The sequence below is a fragment of the Aotus nancymaae genome, unplaced genomic scaffold (assembly GCF_030222135.1).
Source record: "Aotus nancymaae isolate 86718 unplaced genomic scaffold, 86718_ANA_hifiasm-v0.15.2.pri h1tg000036l, whole genome shotgun sequence".
Classification (NCBI taxonomy): domain Eukaryota; kingdom Metazoa; phylum Chordata; class Mammalia; order Primates; family Aotidae; genus Aotus; species Aotus nancymaae.
The window spans coordinates 48,619,997-48,644,575 of record NW_026988450.1 but is presented as its reverse complement, the minus strand read 5'-3'; the positions used below and the strand labels follow the sequence as shown (position 1 = coordinate 48,644,575).

The 24,579-nt window shown below is 35.4% G+C and overlaps 1 protein-coding gene across 7 annotated transcripts in view; it reads right to left on the bottom strand.

Moving 5' to 3' along the window:
• VPS13B (vacuolar protein sorting 13 homolog B) overlaps window positions 1–24,579 on the bottom strand; it is an 839,649-nt gene that overhangs the window by 169,144 nt on the left and 645,926 nt on the right. For all 7 annotated transcript variants that reach the window (XM_064384451.1, XM_012455820.2, XM_021675751.2 and 4 more), the window contains exon 35: window positions 23,862–23,999. In XM_064384451.1, coding sequence (XP_064240521.1) covers window positions 23,862–23,999 — 138 coding nt within the window. The remainder of the gene's footprint in view (window positions 1–23,861; window positions 24,000–24,579) is intronic.

Below are 24,579 nucleotides of genomic sequence, written 5' to 3'. Positions count from 1 at the left end.
GCCCAGACACTGATGAACATCCACAAGCATGAAAACCATCCAGGAAAACATGACCTCACCAAATGAACTAACTAAAGTACCAGGGACCAATCCTGGAGAGACAGATATGTGACCTTCCTTTCAGACAGAGAATTCAAAATAGTTGTTTTGAGGAAACTCAGCAAAATTCAAACCAATGCAGAGAAGGAATTCAGATCAGTGTGCTGTATCCAGGAAACCCACCTCACATGCAAGGATACACAAAGGCTCAAAATAAAGGAATGGAGGAAGATTTACCAAGAAAATGGAGAGCAAAAAAAAGCAGGAGTTGCAATTCTCATCTCTGATAAAATAGACTTTAAAGCAACAAAGATCAAAAGAGACAAAGAAGGACACTACATAATGGTAAAAGGATCAATGCAACAAGAAGAGCTAACGATCCTAAATATATATGCACCTAATACAGGAGCACCCAGATACATAAGACAAGTTCTTAAAGACTTGCAAAGAGACTTAGACTCCCACACATTAATAATGGGAGACTTCAACACACCATTGTCAATATTAGACAGATCAATGAGACAGAAAATTAATAAGGATATCCAGGACTTGAACTCAGACCTGGAACAAGCAAACCTAATAGACATTTACAGAACTCTCCACCCCAAATCCACAGAATATACATTCTTCTCAGCACCACATCACACCTACTCTAAAATTGACCACATAATTGGAAGTAAATCACTCCTCAGCAAATGCAAAAGAACGGAAACCATAACAAACAGTCTCTCAGACCACAGTGCAATCAAGTTAGAACTCAGAATTCAGAAGCCAACCCAGAACCACACAGCCTCATGGAAATTGAACAACTTTCTCCTGAATGTTGACTGGATAAACACTGAAATGAAGGCAGAAATAAAGATGTTCTTCGAAACCAACGAGAACGAAGACACCACATACCAGAATCTCTGGGACACATTTAAAGCAGTCTCTAGAGGAGAATATATAGCAATAAGTGCCCACATGAGAAGAAAAGAGAGAACTAAAATTGACACCCTATCATCAAAATTGAAAGAGCTAGAGGAGCAAGATCAAAAAAAACTCAAAACCTAGCAGAAGACAAGAAATAACTAAGATCAAAGCAGAATTGAAGGAGATAGAAACACGAAAAACCCTACAAAAAATCAATAAATCCAGGAGCTGGTTTTTTGAAAAGATCAACAAAATAGACAGACCACTAGCCAGACTAATAAAAAAGAAAAGAGAGAATAACCAAACAGATGCAATAAAAAATGATAAAGGGGATATCACCACAGATGCCACAGAAATTCAAACCATCATCAGAGATTATTACAAACAACTCTATGCACATAAATTAGAAAACCTGGAAGAAATGGATAAATTCCTGGACAGTAGCCTCCTCCCATGCCTAAACCAGGAAGAAGTCGAAACCCTGAATAGACCAATAACAAGGTCTGAAGTCGAGGCAGCAATTAAGAGCCTACCACCCAAAAAAAGCCCAGGCCCAGATGGGTTCACAGCCGAATTCTACCAGACATACAAAGAGGAACTGGTACCATTCCTACTGAAACTATTCCAAATAATCCAAAAAGAGGGAATCCTTTCCAAATCATTTTATGAGACCAACATCATCCTAATACCAAAACCCGGCAGAGACCCAACAAGAAAAGAAAACTACAGGCCAATATCCATGATGAACATAGATGCAAAAATCTTCAATAAAATACTGGCAAGCCGATTACAACAGCACATCAAAAAGCTTATCCACCATGATCAAGTAGGATTCATCCCGGGGATGCAAGGCTGGTTCAATATACGCAAGTCTATAAATGTAATTCACCACATAAACAGAACCAAAGACAAAAACCACATGATTATCTCAATTGATGCAGAGAAGGCCTTCGACAAAATTCAACAGCCCTTTATGCTAAAAACTCTCAATAAACTAGGTATCGACGGAACGTATCTCAAAATAATAAAAGCTATTTATGACAAACCGACAGCCAATATCATACTGAATGGGCAAAAACTGGAAGCATTCCCTTTGAAATCTGGCACTAGACAAGGATGCCCTCTCTCACCACTCCTATTCAATATAGTACTGGAAGTTCTAGCCAGAGCAATCAGGCAAGAAAAAGAAATAAAGGGTATTCGACTAGGAAAGGAGGAAGTCAAATTGTCTCTATTTGCAAATGACATGATTGTATATCTACAAGACCCTATCACCTCAGCCCAAAATCTCCTGAAACTGATAAGCAACTTCAGCAAAGTCTCAGGATACAAAATCAATGTGCAAAAATCACAAGCATTCCTATACACCAATAACAGACTTAAAGAGAGCCAAATCAAGAACAAACTGCCATTCACAATTGCTACAAAGAGAATAAAATACCTAGGAATACAACTAACAAGGAATGTAAAGGACCTCTTCAAGGACAACTACAAATCACTGCTCAACGAAATAAGAGAGGACACAAACAGATGGAGAAACACTCCATGTTCATGGTTAGGAAGAATCAATATCGTGAAAATGGCCATACTGCCCAAAGTAATTTACAGATTCAACGCTATCCCCATCAAGCTACCAATGACCTTCCTCACAGAACTGGAAAAAACCACCTTAAACTTCATATGGAACCAAAAGAGAGCCCGCATAGCCAAGTCAATTCTAAGCAAAAAGAACAAAGCGGGAGGCATCACACTACCGGACATCAAACTCTACTACAAGGCTACAGTAATCAAAACAGCATGGTACTGGTACCAAAACAGAGATATAGACCAATGGAACAGAACAGAGGTGTCGGAGGTGAGACAACATATCTACAACCACCCAATCTTTGACAAACCTGAAAAAAACAAGCAATGGGGAAAGGATTCCCTGTTCAATAAGTGGTGTTGGGAAAACTGGCTAGCCATATGCAGAAAGCAGAAACTGGACCCCTTCCTGACACCTTACACTAAAATTGACTCCAGATGGATTAAAGACTTAAACATAGGACGTAACACCATAAAAACACTAGAAGGAAACCTAGGCAAAACCATTCAGGACATAGGCGTAGGCAAGGACTTTATGACCAAAACACCAAAAGCATTGGCAACAAAAGCCAAAATAGACAAATGGGACCTAATCAAACTCCACAGCTTCTGCACGGCAAAAGAAACAGTCAATATAGTGAATCGGCAACCAACAGAATGGGAAAAAATTTTTGCAGCCTACCCGTCTGACAAAGGGCTGATATCCAGAATTTACAATGAGCTAAAAAAGATTTACAAGAAAAAAACAAACAAGCCCATTCAAAAATGGGCGAAGGATATGAACAGATACTTTACAAAAGAAGACATACATGAGGCCAAAAAACATATGAAAAAATGCTCATCATCACTGGTCATTAGAGAAATGCAAATCAAAACTACATTGAGATACCATCTCATGCCAGTTAGAATGGCGATCATTAAAAAATCTGGAGAAAACAGATGCTGGAGAGGATGTGGAGAAATAGGAACACTATTACACTGTTGGTGGGAGTGTAAATTAGTTCAACCATTGTGGAAAACAGTGTGGCGATTCCTCAAGGACCTAGAAATAGAAATTCCATTTGACCCAGCAATCCCATTACTGGGCATATATCCAAAGGATTATAAATCGTTCTACTATAAGGACACATGCACACGAATGTTCATTGCAGCACAGTTTACAATAGCAAAGACCTGGAACCAGCCCAAATGCCCATCAATGATAGACTGGACAGGAAAAATGTGGCACATATACACCATGGAATATTATGCAGCCATTAAAAACGAGGAGTTCACATCCTTCGTAGGGACATGGATGAACCTGGAAAACATCATTCTCAGCAAACTGACACAAGAACACAAAATCAAACACCACATGTTCTCACTCATAGGTGGGTGTTGAACAAGGAGAACACATGGACACAGGGAGGGGAGCACTATACACGGGGGTCTGTTGCGGGGGAGGGGGGACAGCGGTGGGGTGGGGAGTTGGGGAGGGATAGCATGGGGAGAAATGCCAGATATAGGTGAAGGGAAGGGGAGGCAGCAAATCATACTGCCACGTATGCACCTATGCAACAACCTTGCATGTTTTTCACATGTACCCCAAAACCTAAAATGCAATAATTAAAAAAAAAGAAGATAACATAGGAGAAAATCTTCAAGTCCTACAGTTCTTATACATGATACCAAAAAAGTATAATTTATTTAAAAAATTTATAAGTTGGACTTCACCAAAATTAAAAACTTTTCCTTTGTAAAGGGTAGTATTAAGAGAATGAAAAGAGAAGCTATGTACTGGGAGAAAATATCTGCAAATTACATAGCTGACAAAAAACTTGTATCAATAAAAAAAAGCCATAGAGAAGTATTACAACTCAGCAATGAGAAAATAATCTAGTTCTTAAATCAGCAAAAGACTTGGACAGTTCACCAAACAGGATATATGAATAGCAGATAAGCACAGACTGTACAAAAATGTTCAACATCATTAGTCATTAGAGAAGTGCAAATTAAAATGGCAATGAGATACCTATTAGAATGGCTAAAATAAAAAATACTGTCAATACAAAGTCCTGGAGAGGACACAGAGCTACAGGACTCTCATATGTCACTGTTGGGAATGCCAAAGGATACAGACACTTTGGAAAACATTTTAGCAGTTTCTTACGTGACTTATATAACCCAGCAATCCCACACCTAGGTATCTCACTATAGAGGAATAAAAACTTACATTCACACAACTTATACAAATGTTATAATAGTGCTATCCACAATCACCAAAACTGGAAACAGCTTAGCTCTCCTTCAGTGGATGAATTATTAAACTGTGGTACATCCAAATAATGGAATAGCACTCAGCAACAAAAAAGAATGGACTGCTTATATATGCAACAACTTGAATCAATCTCAAAAGCAGTATATGAGTGAAAAAAAAAGTCTCAAAAGGTTACATGCCATATGATTCCATTTGTATGACATTCTCAAAAAGGTGAAGTAAATAAGAAAAATACTAAAAATGATGAAGAGCAGTGGTTGTCAAGGGTTAGGGTTTGAGTGAGAGTCTAAGTATAAAGGAGTGCCAGGAAGGGTTTTTTGAGGATTACAGAACTGTTATATATTCTTACTATGGTTTAGGTATGGTTTGTTTGTCCCCACAAAATCTCATGTCGAAATTTAATCTCTAGTATGGTGGTGTTGGGAGGTTGGGCCTGGTGAGAAGTGTTTAGCAAGGGGGCGGACCCCTCATGAATATGTCCTCCCTCAGGGTGAGTGTGTTCTTATCGTGTTAGGTATCATGAGAGTTGGTTGTTAAAAAGAGCGTGGCAGTCCTCCACCCCCACTTTGTCACCCAACATGTGATCTCTGCATAGGCCAGCTCCCCTTCACCTTCCACCATGAGTGGAAGCAGCCTAAGTCCCTTACCAGATGCAGATGTCCAATATAGAACTTTCTAGCCATCCATGATTGTGAGCCAAATAAACTGTTTTTCTTTATAAATTCATAGAACTCTATATCACAGTCAATTTTACTGCATATAAATTTTTTAATTATTTCAATGACTTTGTCATATGGGTGACAGAATAGTTTTCCCACTCCATTTCATTGATCTTTATCCTCATGTGTATCTCTCAAAAGACTAAAGGTACTGAATGGCCCATGGCTCTTATACACAGGGGAAGCCCATAAGTTTTTCATGTTTCCTTTCTACTCTCCACAGTCCCTCCAACATAATAGTATAACATTTATGCTGAGCCCTTTAACCTTCTGCAGAAAGTGAGAAAGCTGGAATGCTATTCCTAAATGTTAGAAATGTCATAAGACCATTCCTGATCCTATTAATTCTAAAGGTTGTACAGATAAAATTTAGAAACTTTAATACCCAGAGTCAGTTAAACTTGTAAAATTCAAAACCACAGGTCAATTTGGCATGTTACAAAGTAGTTAAATCAGGAAAATTAATATATTCTTTCATATAACTTTGCTCATATTACAAAATAAATTTTAAAATAAAGTTCTTTTTTATCATTACAGTTTGAATTATGATAATTCAGAAAAAATAATATAAATATGAACATATTGGTGAATTTCAACTGTGAATCTATTTGAATTATATTATTGACCTCATTCTACTAAACATCTTAGAATAGTCTGAAATCAGAAAGATCTATTTCCCAAGGCAACATGAAGGGGCGTCCACAATATTTATTCAATACAAATATAGTATACCTCAAAATAGAGATGGCAAATCAATAATTAATTACAGTTGGCCTGTCTTGTTTTATTTTGTAAGAGTCATGAATCTCTATTAGATCACTAGTACATATATAACAACCAGGACTAAATATTTTATTTATTTATTTTGAGACAGTCTTGCTCTGTTGCCCAGGCTGGAGTCCAGTGGCATGGTCTTGGCTCACTACAACCTCCGCCTCTCAGGTTCAAGCAATTCTCATGCCTCAGCCTCCCAAGAAGCTGGGAGTACATGCGTGTGCCACCATGCCTGTCTAATTTTTTGTATTTTTAGTAGAATGGTGTTTTGCCATGTTGGCTAGGCTTGTCTCAAACTCCTGGCCTCAAGGAATCACCTGTCTTGGCCTTCGAAAGTGCTGGTGTGAGCCACCATGCCCGAACAGGACTAAATATTTCAGGAACAAGAAAATCTGAAGCAATCTTGGATCTCTGTCTCTCATACTTTGTCCCAAAAGTCTTAGTGAGTTTTTGAACTTTAATAACTTCAGCAGCGTAAAAATGCTGCAGAATTATTTAAAAAACATAATTTGAAAAGTTTAATTATTTAAATCTTTTATATATTTATTTTGTTTTGTGAATTTGAACAGTAAATTTTTAATGTTAACTTTTTGTGGTGCTGGTTTCTGAATGACCCTTTCTCAGAGCAGTGGATTTGGACACTCGGTCACTAGATCTATCTTTCCTATAAGGTTATGTCAAAACTTATTTGTGTATCAAAACTTCATTCTTTTGATGACCTTAAATTTAGTAATTTAGGATTACAAACACAACCTCTCAGTCACTGGGCAACAGTTGATGAAAGTTTTCAGAAAGTCTGAAAATCTAGTAGAGCTGTATGTAGTCCCAAACAGTTGCTACATTAACTTATTTATTTTTTGAGACAGGGTCTTGCCCTGTTGCCTAAGCTAGAGTGCAGTGGCACTATGCTAGCTCACTGCAGCCTCAATCTCCTAGACTCACATGATTATGTTAATGTTAAATAAGAAACAAATTGTTATTTAACACATTTAAGTAATTTACTTTTCAAATGTTTTTTGTATATTTGTTTCCATACAGTGCATACAGTGCAACCTCTGTACAAGATGTACACTAGTAGGCCACAAAGTCCCTCACCCTGGAGGGACTGAACCACATAGAGACACTGCTAAGCCACATTACTTGCAAACACATTTTGTGCAATGTGTGAACAGAGTGACTAGGGCAGTCCCATTTGGGCAAGTCGGACAAGATGATAGGCCAAGAACCAAAAGAGCAGAGTTAAAATTAGGCTATACTGTAATACTAGGAATTCCTTTCAAAAGTACCAGGTCCATCAAGAGACAGGAGGCAGGCACCAGAATGAGAAGCATCACAAGTGAAACAGCACCCTTTATTGCCATATAAAGTACATCAACATGTTTCTCTGAACTTTCACATCCTTGATCTAGCCAGTTGTTTGGTCGAAAATTAGTCTTCATTGCAAATATTTTCAGTCTAACAATGACAGGAAGATTATTTTTACAAACAGAAAAAAATATGCAACAATAGTGTCTGGCATTTTTTAACTTAAAAAATGAAAGTAAAAATTGAGCATTCCACTTTTTCTGTTTTTTGATACTTTTAAAAAATTGATAAAAAATATTAATCTGATCATTAAGATACAAACATTAAAGAAATGGACTAGAACAGTTTGATTCAACAGAGAAACAGTGGGAGCTATTAAGAATAATGTTTTACAGGAACTGGAAATATAACTGGATAGGGAACCAGGCACAGACTGTTACTGTAAATTTTATTCCAATTATTATCAGATTCTTATGTTTAAGAGTTTAGAATTGTGTTATAATCTTCATTGAACTTAATAAATGGATTACTTTCAAAGTTTTGATTTTAGGAATATGCAGTAATAGAGAATCTCCCAGCTGAGTCATCTATTTCTCTGCCAGATCTAATTTCTCACCATTTTCAGAACATACTCTGTATCTTTAAGTAAGCCCATGTCTGCCAATTATTAGATTCTAATCACCCTTCAAAACTTTCTGAATAGCTACCAGGAAACAGAATGATGGAATGACTATCGAGTTAAAAGATTAGACAAATGCAAATAAATTATACTTATTTTATGCTCCTATCATCTTAGAGGATGACTTAATAGTGAAAGGAAAAGAATCATATTGTAATAATGAAATCAGAGAGGGAACTCAAGCCCCAGAGGTGATTCCCATAAGTTTATGTTAATGCACACCTTGTGGGGGACCAAACATCAACTGGAAAAGTTTCCTGAAAACAGTTCCAGCTCTTGTCTCATTTAAAATGTTCCAACTTTACTTGACCCATTAGTCATCATATTACTTACATTTATGATGTATTATGAAATCTATTACCAAAAACCCAATGAATTCAATATGGCTTGTTATACTCAAATCATAACATTTATGAAAAAAAACTTCTTTGTTAAGTGCTTCTTCCTTTGGAATTTTATTTGCAAAAGATAAAAAAAATTTTAGACAAGCCCAAGGCTTGCAAGAAAACATTCAGTGCTTATATGGGTGGCAATGTACATACACAGAAATGATGTTTTATTCACCATTTTAGTAAATGCAAAACACAGAACTAGCAAACCCATAATCAAGGTTGACCTTAAGTATTATAATAACCCTGGTAAAAAATATTTTTATTACTAGGTCATAGTACTTTTTTCTCTTATTCAACAATTCAAATTCAGATTTTTATTATAGTATCCACGTAAAGGTATTCATGATGACAGTGGACAATGGAGATGAAGTATTCACAGGTGTGAGAGCTAGAAAACATGGAAAGCTGCCCATGACAATGAGATGGATGTGTTTTCATTGAAGTTCGTATGAAGTGTAAAGACCTCAGTGATGGCAGACATGTGTGCTTTAATTAATGATGATACACAAAGTGGAACAGGGTATATGCTGTCTTATGTGATATGAGGAAGCTCAGAGACATGAAATGAAAGGTTCTTGACCTGAGTAAGCCAGCAGCAATTCATGATACTTATCAATGGGATCTGGGCATCATCACTACTAGCAAAATTACTCAGAAATGTATTTTTATGATCAAGCATTGAGTTTCTAAATTTCATTATCCTCCCCAAGTCACAACACAAAAGTTCTAATTATAGGGTAACCGCACTGATTTCTAAAGTAAATGTACTGAACTAAACTCATCAAAATAAGTTTCCCTCCCCCTAAGTAATAACCTTAAGGGCTAACTATATTCCACTACTCCAATAAATTTGTATCTTTTTTGGTGCCTATGTCTTCCTTTGTTTGTTTCATTATTCTCAGTGATGGCATATACTCATCCTTGAAGACAAACATGATTTTTAGAAACAGCCAAATGTTGTTTTGAGATAAACTTAGTGAAAATGGTATTACCAAGCTGCTTATGAAAAAATGAGAGATCAGCATGAATGGAAATGAAAAGGAAAAATACTCCAGAAGAAAACAGGACTTAGGTTAACCTAAAGGCAGTGCAGAATTAGAGTGGGCAAAGAAAAAGGGTGTGAGAATTCCAGACTAAGAGAACAACAAGCCTTAAAACATCTAGAGAAGCCAGTTTATAGAGGTTCCCATTGCCAATGGGGAGACAACTTGAGAATCATTTAAATTAATGAGTTCAAAATAATATCAAACAATATCAACTAACTAGCCACCACTAGAATATGCTAGAAAATGAACTCATTTTTGAAAATGAGTAAATAAAGGGAAAGAATTAAGCATTTATCCTGCCTTTTTGGATGAGTAATATTACTGAGCACCCAAATAGTAGGTTGGGGGGTGTTTCTCTTCAAAGAAGTATGCCAGCCAATATATGAAAAAAGAATACTAGAATCAGAATATCAGTATTTACAACCTTCAATGAATTTAGGCACTGAGCACCAATGGGTGCTAGCATCACAAAAAGAGAGACCTTTTGACATTATATGTTTCCTGATGGAACTATACAAAACCTCTTGCAAAGCACTTTTGCTTAAAAAAAACACCTGAATCAGATTAAGCCAAATGACCAATTTATATGTAAGACATACAGAGGACAGGTGCAGAGAGGGCTGGGGGCTGAGGAGAGTTTTGACCAGCTCAACTGAGTGAGGGAGGGAGGTAGCTAAGACTCAAATAAATTTGTCAGGGGAAGCAAATCTAGTAAAAGCATAGAAGACGGCATTATTGAGTAAATAGAGAATCTGAAGTTAGGGCTACCAGGAAACAGAATGAGAAAGTAATCAAAGATTAAACCTATACCAGAGAAGTAGCAGGCATAATGGAGGACTATTTTGAAGAAAAAAGAAGGACTTGAAATAAAAATAAGGATGACCTGAAGATGGTAGTAAATTGGGAGAGGACATGACCAGAAAAACTTTCCTATCATCAGCAGTTGTAAAAAAAAGTTTGAAGACTATACTAAGGGAAGAAGTGAACAAGGAGAGAGAAGAGAGAAATGGCTTAATTTACTGTGAACATGTTCGAATAACAAAGCATATCTACTAGTCAGATGCAGAAAGTCTTTGAGTTAGATAGTAAGTCAAAAGAGCTGCATTTGGGAGTTGTTGGCATAAAAGAGACTATTGTACAGGGATAAGAAAGGAAGGCTCAGAACTATGTCAATGGAAAGACATCGGGCTGGAGAGTCAGGGAAAAGAGAACTGCAGGCAGAAAGTTGGAAAGCTAGAGTTAGGATAAGCCAGACAATGTTCTTTATCTTTTCCAACTTAGCTTACTCCATGTTCCTAGGAAGATATCTCCCAATTACTCTCATTCTTTTCTGTAGAAGTAAGAATTCTAACAGAATTAGGCTACATGAAGAAATAAAAAAAATTAAATAACTGTTACTCTACTGACTTCTCTGCGTGAGACCTAGTACTGGTCCCCTACCTCCTTGCCACCTGCACAACCAGCTTCTGTGACTCTTTGAGTTCTATTACTTAGCCAAGTAGTTGAGAGGTGTAGTCCCTTGAGGGCACCATTTTCAGCCAGATAATTTTTCTAATTTCTTCCTAAAATACAAGTTATATAGTTGAAAAACAAAAGTTGAAATAATAGAAGTCTTTTCCCTTTTTAAAAATTCTTAGTCCATTATTTGACATTCTGACATTAAGTTTACCGTTTCATTTTGATAAACCACAGAGAAAACAAACTATGATAATACAGTGCTGACAGTGGAAATTGGAACTGATAAAATTCAGGAAATGTAAGTCAAGGTTCTTACAGTTTTATTAACTAGTTTACATTTCTTAAATGTAGAAGATAGCCTGCTAGTATGGCTGTAAAACTGAATTAAGAATAAAGGCAGGACTCTCATGAGTAGGGTATAGGCCTTAGCCCTATTTCTGGCAAGAGAGAAGGAACAGAGGATTAAATATCATTTAAAAAATAATATTTTGGGCAAGATTAAGAGAAATAAATTATTTAAATTAACTTTTTTTTCTTGAGACCGAGTTTTGCTCTTGTTGCCCAGGATGGAGTACAATGGCAGGATCTTGGCTCACTGCAACCTCCACCTCCTAGGTTCAAGCGATTCACCTGCCTCAGCCTCCCAAGTAGCTGGGACTACAGGCATGCACCACCATGCCTGGCTAATTTTGTAGTTTTAGTAGAGGTGGGGTTTCACCATGTTGGCCAGGCTGGTCTCGAACTCCTGACCTCAGGTGATCCACCCATAGCAGCCTCCCAAAGTACTGGGATTACAGGAGTGAGCCACTGCACCCATCTTAAAATATTTTATTTTACTTTAAATCTTCTTGCATTTAAAAATCATATTATAAGGTGGAGCAGATGGTGGAAAAGGACTCTTCAGTGATCATACCCTCATAGCAACATCATTTTGAAGAACTATCCACACAAGAAAATACCTTTACAAGAGCTAAAGAAATGAGGTGAGAGATCATAGTATCTGTTTATATCATAATAATATGAAAAGATGTACTTAAGAGGATAGGAAGGACATTCCCTGTGTCACCTCTCGCCCATCCCCAAGTAGCAAATTCAGAGAGACACTGCTTGGGGGAACTCAAAGGAAGTGAATGTAGCACTTTGTCTTGGTCTCCAACTCTGGGCCTGCCACAGTAAAATCCAGCATCAGGCAGACTCCTGTAGTCCCTTATTCAGGTCAGTACCAATGCACTGAGCCTCTTGACCTGGCCCAATGTTAGGCAGGATCCCATAGCCTCTGTGAAACAGGCTTGATCACTGGCCTGCATCACTACCAACTGTCTACAAGGCCTTTGGTTTCAAACAAACCTCAATGGCCATGGGCTTTGAATATGCTCCAGCACTGTGCCAACCTTGGTGGCCATGGGATTCCATCCTGGTGTTGGGTTGGTGTGGCAGGCCTAGGTGTAGGGTGCCTTCTAGAGCTTCGGTGGCTGTGGCAATCGTGGACTTAGGGACAATGTCAGACAACTTGACCAAAAAGTTGTAGACAGGCTGTTTAAAGGCATTCTCAGACAAAGCCAGACTGCAAAGACTGGAATAAGAAACCACTTCTTCAATGTGTAGGCATTGATGCATGACCACAAGAATAAAAAAACAAAACTGGAAACATGACATCACCAAACAAAACAGAGTGCTAGTGACCAACCCCCCACCCTAGAATAGAGTTACATGAACCGCTTGGCAAATAATTCAAAATAATTGCTTTAAGGAAACTCAATAAACTTCAAGAAAATAGAGAAACAATTCATCAACATAAGAAAAACAATTAGTGACCAGAATGGGAAATTTAAGAGATTGAAAGATTAACTTAAAAAAAACCTAGAAATCCCACAGCTGAAACTACAATTAACTAAATGAAAGATGCAAAAGAGAGTATCTATAGCAGAACTGATCAAACGGAAGAAACAATCTATGAACTCAAAGACAGATTATTTGAAAATATACAGGCAAAAAACATACAGTAAAGGAATAAAGAAAGTTTATAGGAATCATGGGACAGCATCAAAAGGGAAAATTTTGGGTTATTGATATTTAAGAAGATATAGAGATAGAAAGCATATATAAACAAAGAATAGCAGAAACCTTTCCAAACCTGGAGAGATATATACATATCCAGGTACAAGAAGGTCAAAGGTCTTCAATCAGATTCAATCCAAATAAGACTACTCAAAGACATATTATAATCAATCTATCAAATATCAAAGACAAAGACAGGATCCTGAAAGCAGCAAGAAAAAAGAAGCAAAGAACATAGAAAGATATTCTAATACACTTAGCAGCAGACTTCTCAACAGAGAAGAAATACTACAGGCCAAAGGAGAATGGGACGATATATTAAAAGTGCTGGAAAGCAAACAAACAAACTCACCTGCAAACCAAGAATTCTGTACCTACCAAAGTTGTCCTTTAATGAAAGAGAGAGAAAAACTTTCCTGGACAAACAAAAGCTGAGAGAGTTAATCACTACCAGACCAGTCTTACAAGAAATGCTAAAGAGAGTTTTTCAAGCTGAAAGAAAAGGATGATAATTACACAAAAATATCTGAAAGTATAAAAATCACTGGTGAAAGTAAGTATACTATCAAAGGCAGACTATTCTAATATTGTAATGGTGGTGTGTAAATTATATCTTTAGTGTGAAGGTTCAAAGATAAAAATATTAATAATGCCAATTTGTTAAGCAATATACAATATACATATATGTAAATTTTGAAATAAAATATTCAAAATGTGGAGGGAGGTAGGAGTATATGAGTAGAGGTTTTTGTGTATATGTGATCAAAGATAAGCTGTTATTTGCTTAAAATAACCTGTTAAAACTATATATATATTTTTAATATGCCTCATGGTAACCACGTAGATATACAAAACATTAAAAAGAAATGAAAACATACCAATAGAGAAAACTTACTTAACCACAAAGAAGACAGCAAGAGGAAGAAAGAAACGAACAGTCCATAAACAACCAGAAGACAATTAATAAAATGGCAATATTTAGTCCTTACCTTTCAATAATTACCTTGAATGTAAATGGCTTACATTCACCAATGAAAAGGGCAAATTAATAGATTTTAAAAAAGACCCAAATATATGCTGCTCTACAAGAGACTCAATTCACTTATAAGAACACACATAGGTTAAAAATGAAGGGATGGAAAAAGATATTCCATGCAAATGGAAACCAAAAAAGAACAGGGATAGCTATACTTATATCAGACTTTAAGTCAAAAATTGTAAAAAGAGATAACATAGGTCCTTATATAATGACAAAGGGGTTAGTTCAGCAAGATGGCATAACAATTGTAGTATATAGGTACCTGACACTGGAGCATCTAAATATATAAAGCAAATATTAATAGGTCTAAAGGGAGAGACAGACTGCAATTTAATAATAGTAGAGGACTTTAACACTTTACTTTCAGCAATGGGTAGATCATCCAGAAAGAAAACTAACCAGGAAATATCAGACTTAAGCTGCACTCTAGAACATTTGAACCTGACAAACATATAGAATGTTCTATCCAAAAGCTGCAGAATACACATTCTGCTTAACTGCACAAGGAACATCCTCCAAGACAGATCAGATGGTAGGCCACAAAACAAGTTGTAACAAATTTAAGAAGAATGCAATAATATCAAGTATCTTTTTTGACAGTAAGGGTATAAAACTAGCAATCAATAACAGGAAGAACTTCAGAAAATTCACAAGTTTATGGAAATTAAACAATGTGCTCCTGAATGGCCAATGAATCACTGAATAAATTAAAATAAAAATATAAAAATTTCTTGAGACAAATGAAATGGAAACACCACATACTTAAACCTAAAGGATATAGCAAAAGCGGTTCTAAGAGGTGAAGTTTCTAGCAGCAAATACCTACAGTAAAAATGAAGAAAGAGCTAAAATAAATAATCTAACAATAAAACACAAGGAACTAGAAAAACAAGAACAAACAAAGCCCCAAATTAGTAGAAGGAGCGAAATAAAATAAAAATCAGAGCAGAAATAAATGAAACAGAGACTACAAAAATAATAGAAAAGATCAAAGAAACAAAGAACTAGTCTTTTGAAAAAACAGACAAACCTTTAGCTAGACTAAGAAAAAAAAAACTCAAATAAATAAAATCAGAGATGAAAAAGGAGACATTACAACTGATACAAAGAATCCTTAGAGAATACTATGAACAATTATATGCCAACAAATTGAATAATCTAATGGATAAATTCCAGGACACATACAATCTACCAAGAATAGATAAAGAAGAAACAGAAAATCTGAACAAACCAATAATGAGTATGGAGATTGAATCAGTAATAAAAAGTCTCCAATCAAAAAAATCCCCAGGGTTCAATGGCTTCAATGCTGAATTCTGCCCAACACTTAAATAACTAATACCACCAATTCTTTTCAAACTCTTGCAAAAAACAGAAGAGAAGAGAATATTTCCAAATTTATTCTATAGGCCAGTATTGCCCTGATATGAAAACCAGACGAAGACATGCCAAAAAAGGAAAACTTCAGGCCAATATCTGTGATGAATATAGATGTATAAACCCTCAACAAAACAGTGGTAGAATGAATTTAAAATACATTAAAAAGATCACTCAATCAAGTGGGAGTCATCCCAGGGATGATCAACATATGCAGATTAATAATGTGAAATATCACATTAACAGAATGAAGGACAAAAGCATATGATCATTTCAGCAGATGAAGAAAAAGCATTAGACAAAATTCAAAATCGCTTCATGATTAAAAACTCTAAAAAAATTAGGTACAGAAGGAACATACCACACACAACACAATAAAGGCCATATGTGACAAATTCACAGGCCACATCATATTGAACAGGGAAAAGTTGAAAGCTTTTTCTCTAAAATCTAGAACCTTACAAGAATGGCCATTCTCACCACTCTTATTCCACATAGTATTGGAAGTCATAGTGCAGTTAGGCAAAAGAAATAAAAGGAATCCAAATAGGAAAAGGTGACTTTAAATTGTCTCCACAGGTAACCTTATAACATTTAAGGTTCATTTAAGGTTTTCTTATATATAGAAAACCCTAAAAACTTAACCAAAAAACTGTTAGAATAAATGAATTCATTGTGAGGTTGTATGATTCAAAATCAACATACAAAAATCAATAGGCTTTCTATATACTAACAGTCAGCTAGCTGAAGAAATCAAGAAAATAAATTCATTTTATAATAGCTACAAAAATATTAAATAATTAGAAATATATTTAATCAAGGAGGTGAAATATTTGTACACTGAAAACTATAAAACAGTAATCAATGGAAAGATATCCTGTGTTCATGAATTGGAAGAATTAATATTATTAAAATGTCCATCCTACCCATGCTATTGATGTGCCCATGCTATTGATCATGCTAGGATTCAATGAAATTCCTGTCAAAATACCAATAACATTCTTCACAGAAATAGAAAAAGCAATCTTGAAATTTACGTGGAACTATAAAAGACCCTGAATAGCCAAAGCAATCTTGAGCAAAAGAAACAAAGCCAGAGGCATCACACTGTCTGACTTAAAAAAATATACTATAAATCTATAATGAAAACAGCATGGTACTGGCATAAAAATAGACATATAAACCAATGGAACAGAATAGAGAACCCAGAAAGGAATCCATGTATTAGCTAATTAGTTTTCAGCAAAGGTGCCAAGAACACAAAAAAGATGGTCTCTTCAGTAAATGCTGTTGCGAAAGCTAGATAGTCCATGCAGAAGAATGAAAATAGATACTTATCCCTCACCATGTACAAAAGTCAACTAAACTTGCATGGCTGAGGCAGGAGGATCCCTTGACACTAGGAGTTTGGGGCCACAGTGAGCCTTGGCCACACCACTGCACTCCAGCCTAGGTAACAGAGTGAGACTTTGTCTCTCAAGAAACAAAAAACATAAACCCAAACTCCTCAAAACAGATTGAAGACTTAAATGTATTAAGAACAAAAAAACTACGAAACTACTAGAAGAAAACAGGGGAAAAGCTCTCCGATACTGGTCTGCACAGTGATATTCTGGATATTATCTGAAAAGCACTGGCAATAAAAGCAAAAATAGGATTAAAACAAGCTAAAAAGTTTCTGACTAGCAAAGAAAACAATCAATAGAATGAAGAGACAAGCTACAGAAAGGGAGAAAACATTTATAAACTATAAAAGAGGTTAATGTGTAAAATATATAAGAAATTCAAACAACTCAATAGCATTCATTGTCTTGTATTTGATATAACCATGTTACTTAAATTATATAATGAATGTAGCATGCTAAGCATTGATTTATAATAAAACATAAATGACTTGGGAATGTTTTCCCAATTTGGCATTTTTGTTCTTTCTGTCATTTAAATGTTATTTCATGACTACAATGACAATGGCTCAAAAATTTGTGAAAGAATAATGAAAAAAATACCAGGGAGCTCAAATGTTTTTGCAAATAACCCTGAGTTAATTTTAAAAATAGGAAAAAGACCTAAAGAGACATTTCTTAAAAGAGAACATACAAATAGCCAACAGGTAAATGAAAAAATGCTCAATATAACTAACCATCAGAGAAATACAAATCGAAACCATGAAACACCACATCTTTCCTGCTAGAATGGCTATTACCAAAAAGACAAAAGATAACAAGTGTTGGCAAGGATGCGGAGAAAAGGAAATCCTTGCACATTGTTGTTGGGAATGTAGACTGGTAGAGCCATTATGGAAAACAGTATGGAGATTCCTCAATAAATTAAAAATATAACTACCATATGATCCAGGAATCCCACTAATGGGTATACATCCAAAGGAAATGAAATGAAATCAGTATGCCAAAGAGATTTATTTGCACTCCTATGTTTACTGCACCACAATTCATAATAGTCAAGATACAGAATCAACCTAAGAATTCATCAATGGATGAATTGAGGACAAAATGTGGTATATATTCACAATAGAATACTATTCACCCTTAAAAAGATGGAAATCCTGCCATTTGAGACAACATGGATGCACTTGGAAGACATTATGCTAAATGCGATAAACTACACAGAAATAGAAACTGCATGATTTTATTTATATGTGGAATCTAAAAACACCAAACTTATAAAAGGAGACATTAGAATGTTCATTGCCAGGGGCTGTGGGAGGGAAAAATATGAAGAGGTTGGTGAACGGGTACAAAGTTTCAGTTATGCAGCACGTATAAGACCTGAAGATCTAATCTACAGCATCATGACTACATTTAATAAATACTACTGTATTATATACTTAAAATTTGCTAAGAGAGATCTTATGGGTTCTCACCACAAATAAAAAGTTGTAACTATGTGAGGTGATAAATATGTTAATTAGCTTGACTATGTTAATCATTTCTCAATGACACATTTATCAAACATCACATTATATACCTTAAATGTCTATAATTTTTGTCAATTATACTTCAATAAAGCTTGAACTAGGCAACTAAAAATCCCATTTGAAATTTGCGATTGAAAAAAATTTAAAGACTAAAAAACATATTATTTATTCTTCATTTTCTACTCCAGAAGAATAAAGAGACTATTTGATTAATCTTTTCCAGGTATCTTAATCCTTCTGAATCAGTTACCTTCAAGATATGTCTGAATTAATCCCCACTGAGAAACAAATTCAGTAATAATATAAAAGCAGGGTTAACCAAGGAAGGTAAAAACACTTAAAAAATACATATATTTGGGGGTAAACAACTTAAAATTTCTACTTTATATTCATATAAACAAACCTATTCGAATGGTGTGTTACTGTACCTAAGAAGTCTTTTACTATTTTACAGCATTTAAGTACACATTTTTATTCAAATCAAAGAGGTTTGTGGAAATGCAATTGTTTAAGGATGTTTAGGAATTATTTTAAGATAGAAATGAAAATCATTGCAACCTATAAAACAGTTACATTAATTCATAAAATATAAGGAGAAAACTGTATTCAAAACAGGATTATAACCTGTTCAAGTCAACAGATTTTTTAAATCAAAATCAAAGCCAGAGATAAAACCAATCAAAAACCAGAATGAAATCAGAAACAGTGAAAACTAGATAGGTAAATTAATGATTGAGCTAAACAGGGTGAGACTAAAGAAGTGATTCTATTAGGAGAAAAAGATCAGTGGCTATGCCTTTCAAATACAGACACTATGTAAACTAAACTCAAAGAAATGTGAAATTGCATTCATTATTTTGTGTTTGATATAACCATGTTATTTAAATTATATGATGAATGTGGCATGCTAAGCATTAATTTATAATAAAACATAAATGACTTGGGAATGTTTTCCCAATTTAGCAATTTTGTTCTCTGTTGTCATTTAAATGTCATTTCATGGCTACAATGACAGTGGCTCAAAAATTTGTGAAAGAACAATGAAAAAAATACCAGGGAGCTCAAATGTTTTTGCAAATAACCCAGAGTTAATTAGAAAAATCTGCACCCTTTCCAGTTCTTCTTCTCACGTGTCCGCTCTCATTAAATTAAAAAATAAAATCTCATTTCAAAGTTAAGAAATCCTATGGTTAACAAAACTTTTAAAATGGGATCAAGTGGGCACATTCCTACATTTCTGTATGATGTCATACCAAGCACTTCACAGCTGAATTTGAATTTGCAAGAAGTGTGATTGATTTTTCAATATAAGAAGTATCTGATCTAATGCTAATTTTTTTCTATAGGCTAGCTGTGCTGGGAACAGGTGGCCCTGCTTTCAATTATGGAGGGCTAGCATGCCAGTGTGAGGCCTGGATTAGTTCACCTTCTCACGGGGAATTTTCCTCGGTTGGGAATGGATTTATTATGGCTTCACACATGGAATAGAGCTCATGTCAGTTGAGGGCAGTGACACATCATATGATTCAAATTAACCTGCTGTGGACTGTTCCGCAGGGTTTAGATTGTGCATTAAAATGACGACATTTTAAAAACAGCTTGAAAGAAACCAGGATTGCTGAACTGCAATGGTTCCAATTTGTTCCAACTAATCTATCACCTGCTGGAGATATTATTCTAGTGGGTTTCTGGTAGCTGCTGTTTTCCAGGTTTCTCCAAGCCACTGACCTTGCTAATGTGTACAAGGGGAAAAGGTTGGGGGTTGGGAGAGCTTTGAAAGAGTTTCTGATGTAGAAGTTGGGACACACCATTTGCTCTATTAAGGTATCATACTCTTAAATTATTTTTCTAAAAACAAATGCTAAAGAACAGCATTTGTATCACGTTGTTCAGAGAAAATAATCCCAGCAAAATAAATATGAAAGGTTAAATTTCAAAAGCTGTGAAGTTCACATCTTTTTGAAGAAAGTTTATGGTTAGACATTTATAATGAATATTCCTTCTACCTTTCAGGGTTGTAAATTTATTTGTTTTTTGAGTCAGGTTCTCACTCTGTTGCCCAGACTGGAGTGAGTAGTGTGATCATAGCTCACTGGAGCCTTGACCTCCTGGGCTCGAGCAATCCTCCCACCTTGGCTCTCTGAGTAGCTAGGACTACAGTCACATACCACCATGCCTGGCTAATTCAGGGTCATAACTTTCATTATTACGATACCCTTCATTAAAGAACAAGAAAAAAATAGATGAAAATTACTAATACAGTTCCAGACATTCTCTGGAATGATACTTAAATAGATATGTATACAGATTAAAACATAGAAGTAGCTAAATATTCCTAATGATAACACAATGACATTACCTAAAAACTACAAGTATTACCTGTAGTGCTTTTATTATTATTATTGTTTTGTAATGCTTATCTTTTTAAGGAAAGGGGATGTTATTGGGGAACATTATAAAGCTGAAATTTGTTTGCCCAATCTCAACATAAATGATATTCCTCTTAGTATCCTATTACCTAAGAACTGGAAAAAATATGATTTCCTTGAGTTGCCAAAATCTATAAAATGATACATTCATGTGGCAAAAGCTGTTTTAATGTGCCCTGTTATTCCCATTTAATTAGTGGTATACAATTCTCACTATCTGCTATGGCCTTTTGATACCTAAATTAGTGTAAGTAGCATGCCAAACTGGCTGTGTAGTGAGATAATATAATTACTCTATGAAATAAGATCTACTTATCTACTCTAAATCACGAATTGCTTACAGTAAGAAAATTTTTGTCTAAGCTAGTAAATTCTGGAGCGGTTCAAGGCTGTTAGGTTAGTGTCTTAGCGGAAGTCACGCACAGCTGATTTATCATTTAAACTAATCTTCCCTCAAATTAAAAAAAAAATTATAAAAGTACTTTTGTTTAAAATGTTTTAGACTTTGAAGAATTTAAATTATTCATTGGACATTATACTTGATTTTCCATAATCAAAGCAGCATTCTAAAAACCACTCATCTTTCTTTGTTATCATTTCCCTGTCCTGTGCCCCAAAATTACTGCAGTTTGGCTCTCAAAGACTGATACTAAAAAACAAAAATCATATATGATAAGTCATATATATGATTTTTTTTTTTTTCCCCCCCGAGACGGAGTTTCGCTCGTTACCCAGGCTGGAGTGCAATGGCGCGATCTCGGCTCACTGCAACCTCCGCCTCCTGGGTTCAGGCAATTCTCCTGCCTCAGCCTCCTGAGTAGCTGGGATTACAGGCACGTGCCACCATGCCCAGCTAATTTTTTGTATTTTCAGTAGAGACGGGGTTTCACCATGTTGATCAAGATGGTCTCGATCTCTCGACCTCGTGATCCACCCGCCTCGGCCTCCCAAAGTGCTGGGATTACAGGCTTGAGCCACCGCGCCCGGCCATGATTTTTAAAGATAATTTTGATAAGAGTCATATAAAACTTGCTACATAAAGTACAGTCCCAGGCCAACAGCATCTACTTCATCTGGGAGCTTTTTAGACATTACTTTCAAGCCCTCCCTTCTAGATCTATTAAGCCACCATTTGCATTTTAACAAACTCCCCAGAGAAGCTTTAAATGCAGAATCAAGTTTGAGAAGTGCTGCTGTAAAATAACTATTTCAATTCATTTACTTAAAAGTTTAACTCTCCTAATATATTATCACTATTATAGCATGGACATAAAATCAGAAATTGTATATATTTAATTCCCAACTTTGAAAAGTATCTTAAGAAACACAAAGGTACAGTTACTTTAATAATCACATTTCTACTACTGAGTCATGTTAAATGCCATAAGACCTCATCCTCTACTACAGAAAAACAAAACAAACAAACAAAACTAGCTGGGCATGGTGGCACACACCTATAGTCCCAGATACTTGGGAGGCTGAAGCATCAGAATTGCTGGAGCCCAAGTGAGCTATGACTGCACCACTGTACTTCAGCCTGGGTAACACAGCAAGACTGTCTCAAAAAAAAAAAGTAAACAAAAAATATAATGAAATAAAAATCTTAATGAAGAAACTAATACTCATTTCACGGGTAACATTCTGAAGCACTGCAAGTATAAAGTAACAAAACAAAATGTGAAATGTAATAATTCCTGTTAAATAAATAGCTAAGACTACACGTAGGTAAGGGAGAAATAACAGAAGGGGAAGAACATGAGATGAAGGAAGAAAAGATAGAGGAGGAAGATCGAAGAAGAAAGGAAAAATCTTTAGTTATGCCCAAATTAGTATAGTACAGAAGTTAAAATCTAGTCTTTGGAGTCATAAAGACAGGTTTGAATGGCTCCTCTGTCACTATGACCTCAGGCAATTCACTTCGCTTTTCTAAGTCTTAGCTTCCTTATTCATAAAATAGGGATAACTAAACTACAGTGCAAACTAAAATGCATAGTGCCTGAGACATAATTAGCTCTCAAAACATTTTGATATCTCTATCTATCTAAAACTGAGTAATTACTATGTCTCAAGCACTTTGCTAAGCATGTGAAACAGGTACATTTAACTATCAAATCTAATCTATCTATAGTATACTATCTTATGTATCTATATATCATGTTTCCAATCCATTTATTCATCCAGTCTATCCTCTTCATATACAGGTAAGAAAACTGAATTACAGAAGATTAGATCAACACCTAAGATCAAACAGTTAATTAATAGAAAAGGTAGAAATAAAATATTGGTGCTTTGGTTTCGACTATTATTTTTTATTATTTTCTTTAATTTCTGGGGTACATGTGCAGAACTTGCAGGATTGTTGCATAGGTACACACATGCCATGGTGGTTTGCTGCCTCCATTCCCCCGTCACCTACAACAGGCATTTCTCCCAATGTTATCCCTCCCCAACCTCCCCACCTCCTGCTATCCCTTTCCTAGCTCCCCACTTCCCAACAGACCCTAGTGTGTAATGTTCCCCTCCCTGTGTCCACGTGTTCTCATTGTTCAACACCCACCTATGAGTGAGAACATGCGGTGTTTGGTTTTCTGTTCTTGTGTCAGTTTGCTGAGAATGATGGTTTGGCTTCAATTATTCTTTAATTGATAACTACCTTCATATCAAACTGAAGGTAATTTTTAATGCATATTTATATATGCCTTTTGATCTCTAAAATGGGCAGACTGAAAAGCATACACTTGTGGGAAAAAATGAACCATTCATTTTTTGCATGGAATGTCAAGATTACTAACAGATCCTATATACACATTAATATATTCACATGAAAAAAATGTACACACATTTTATGACTTTCTTACCTGGTCCATTCAGAAAGTCTTTAATCTGTAGTGTTATAAGGGAAGGTGGAATACCACTTTTGCTGTCTATTTCTCCAGGCACTGTCTGTAGCCAAACAGTGCAATAATCAAGGGCTTCAGGCAGAGTCTTCCCAGGATCTAAGGTGACAAAATTAAAAATAAAAACATCAATTACATGACAAACATCTCATTTTGATTATGACTTTGAGTTAATCAATGAGAAAAAAACTAGTTAAATAATTGTATGTAAGCTTTATTGTTTCATTTGCACACATACAGTAAACAAGCACTCGTGATGAAAAAGATAAACTATCGCTGTACAACATGGAATGACAAAACCATGTTTTCCAAAAATATGACAAAGAGGAAAAGAAATGTTCAAATCTTAATTCATTTCATGAATGAGGGAAGGTAAAGTTTCTGTATTCTGAGCTGCTAACAGTTTAATATTTGGATTTTTTAAAAATGTGGTATTAAAAACAAATTTAAAAAGGGCAATCTTGTCAGCTTTAAGAAAAGGCATATACATGTTCAAAGATAGAGTAGATAAACAGCTACTTAGGGGCTATTTGATCTGTTTCAGAGTTTTACTAATATTACAATCACTTTTTACTGCTAGGCCCCTGAAGTTAACTTCAGTAGCTTTCCTATAACCTTCTTTTTTAATGATAAAATTGGTCAGTCTGTTAATAGTTATAATGAAAATGAGCTTTTTCTG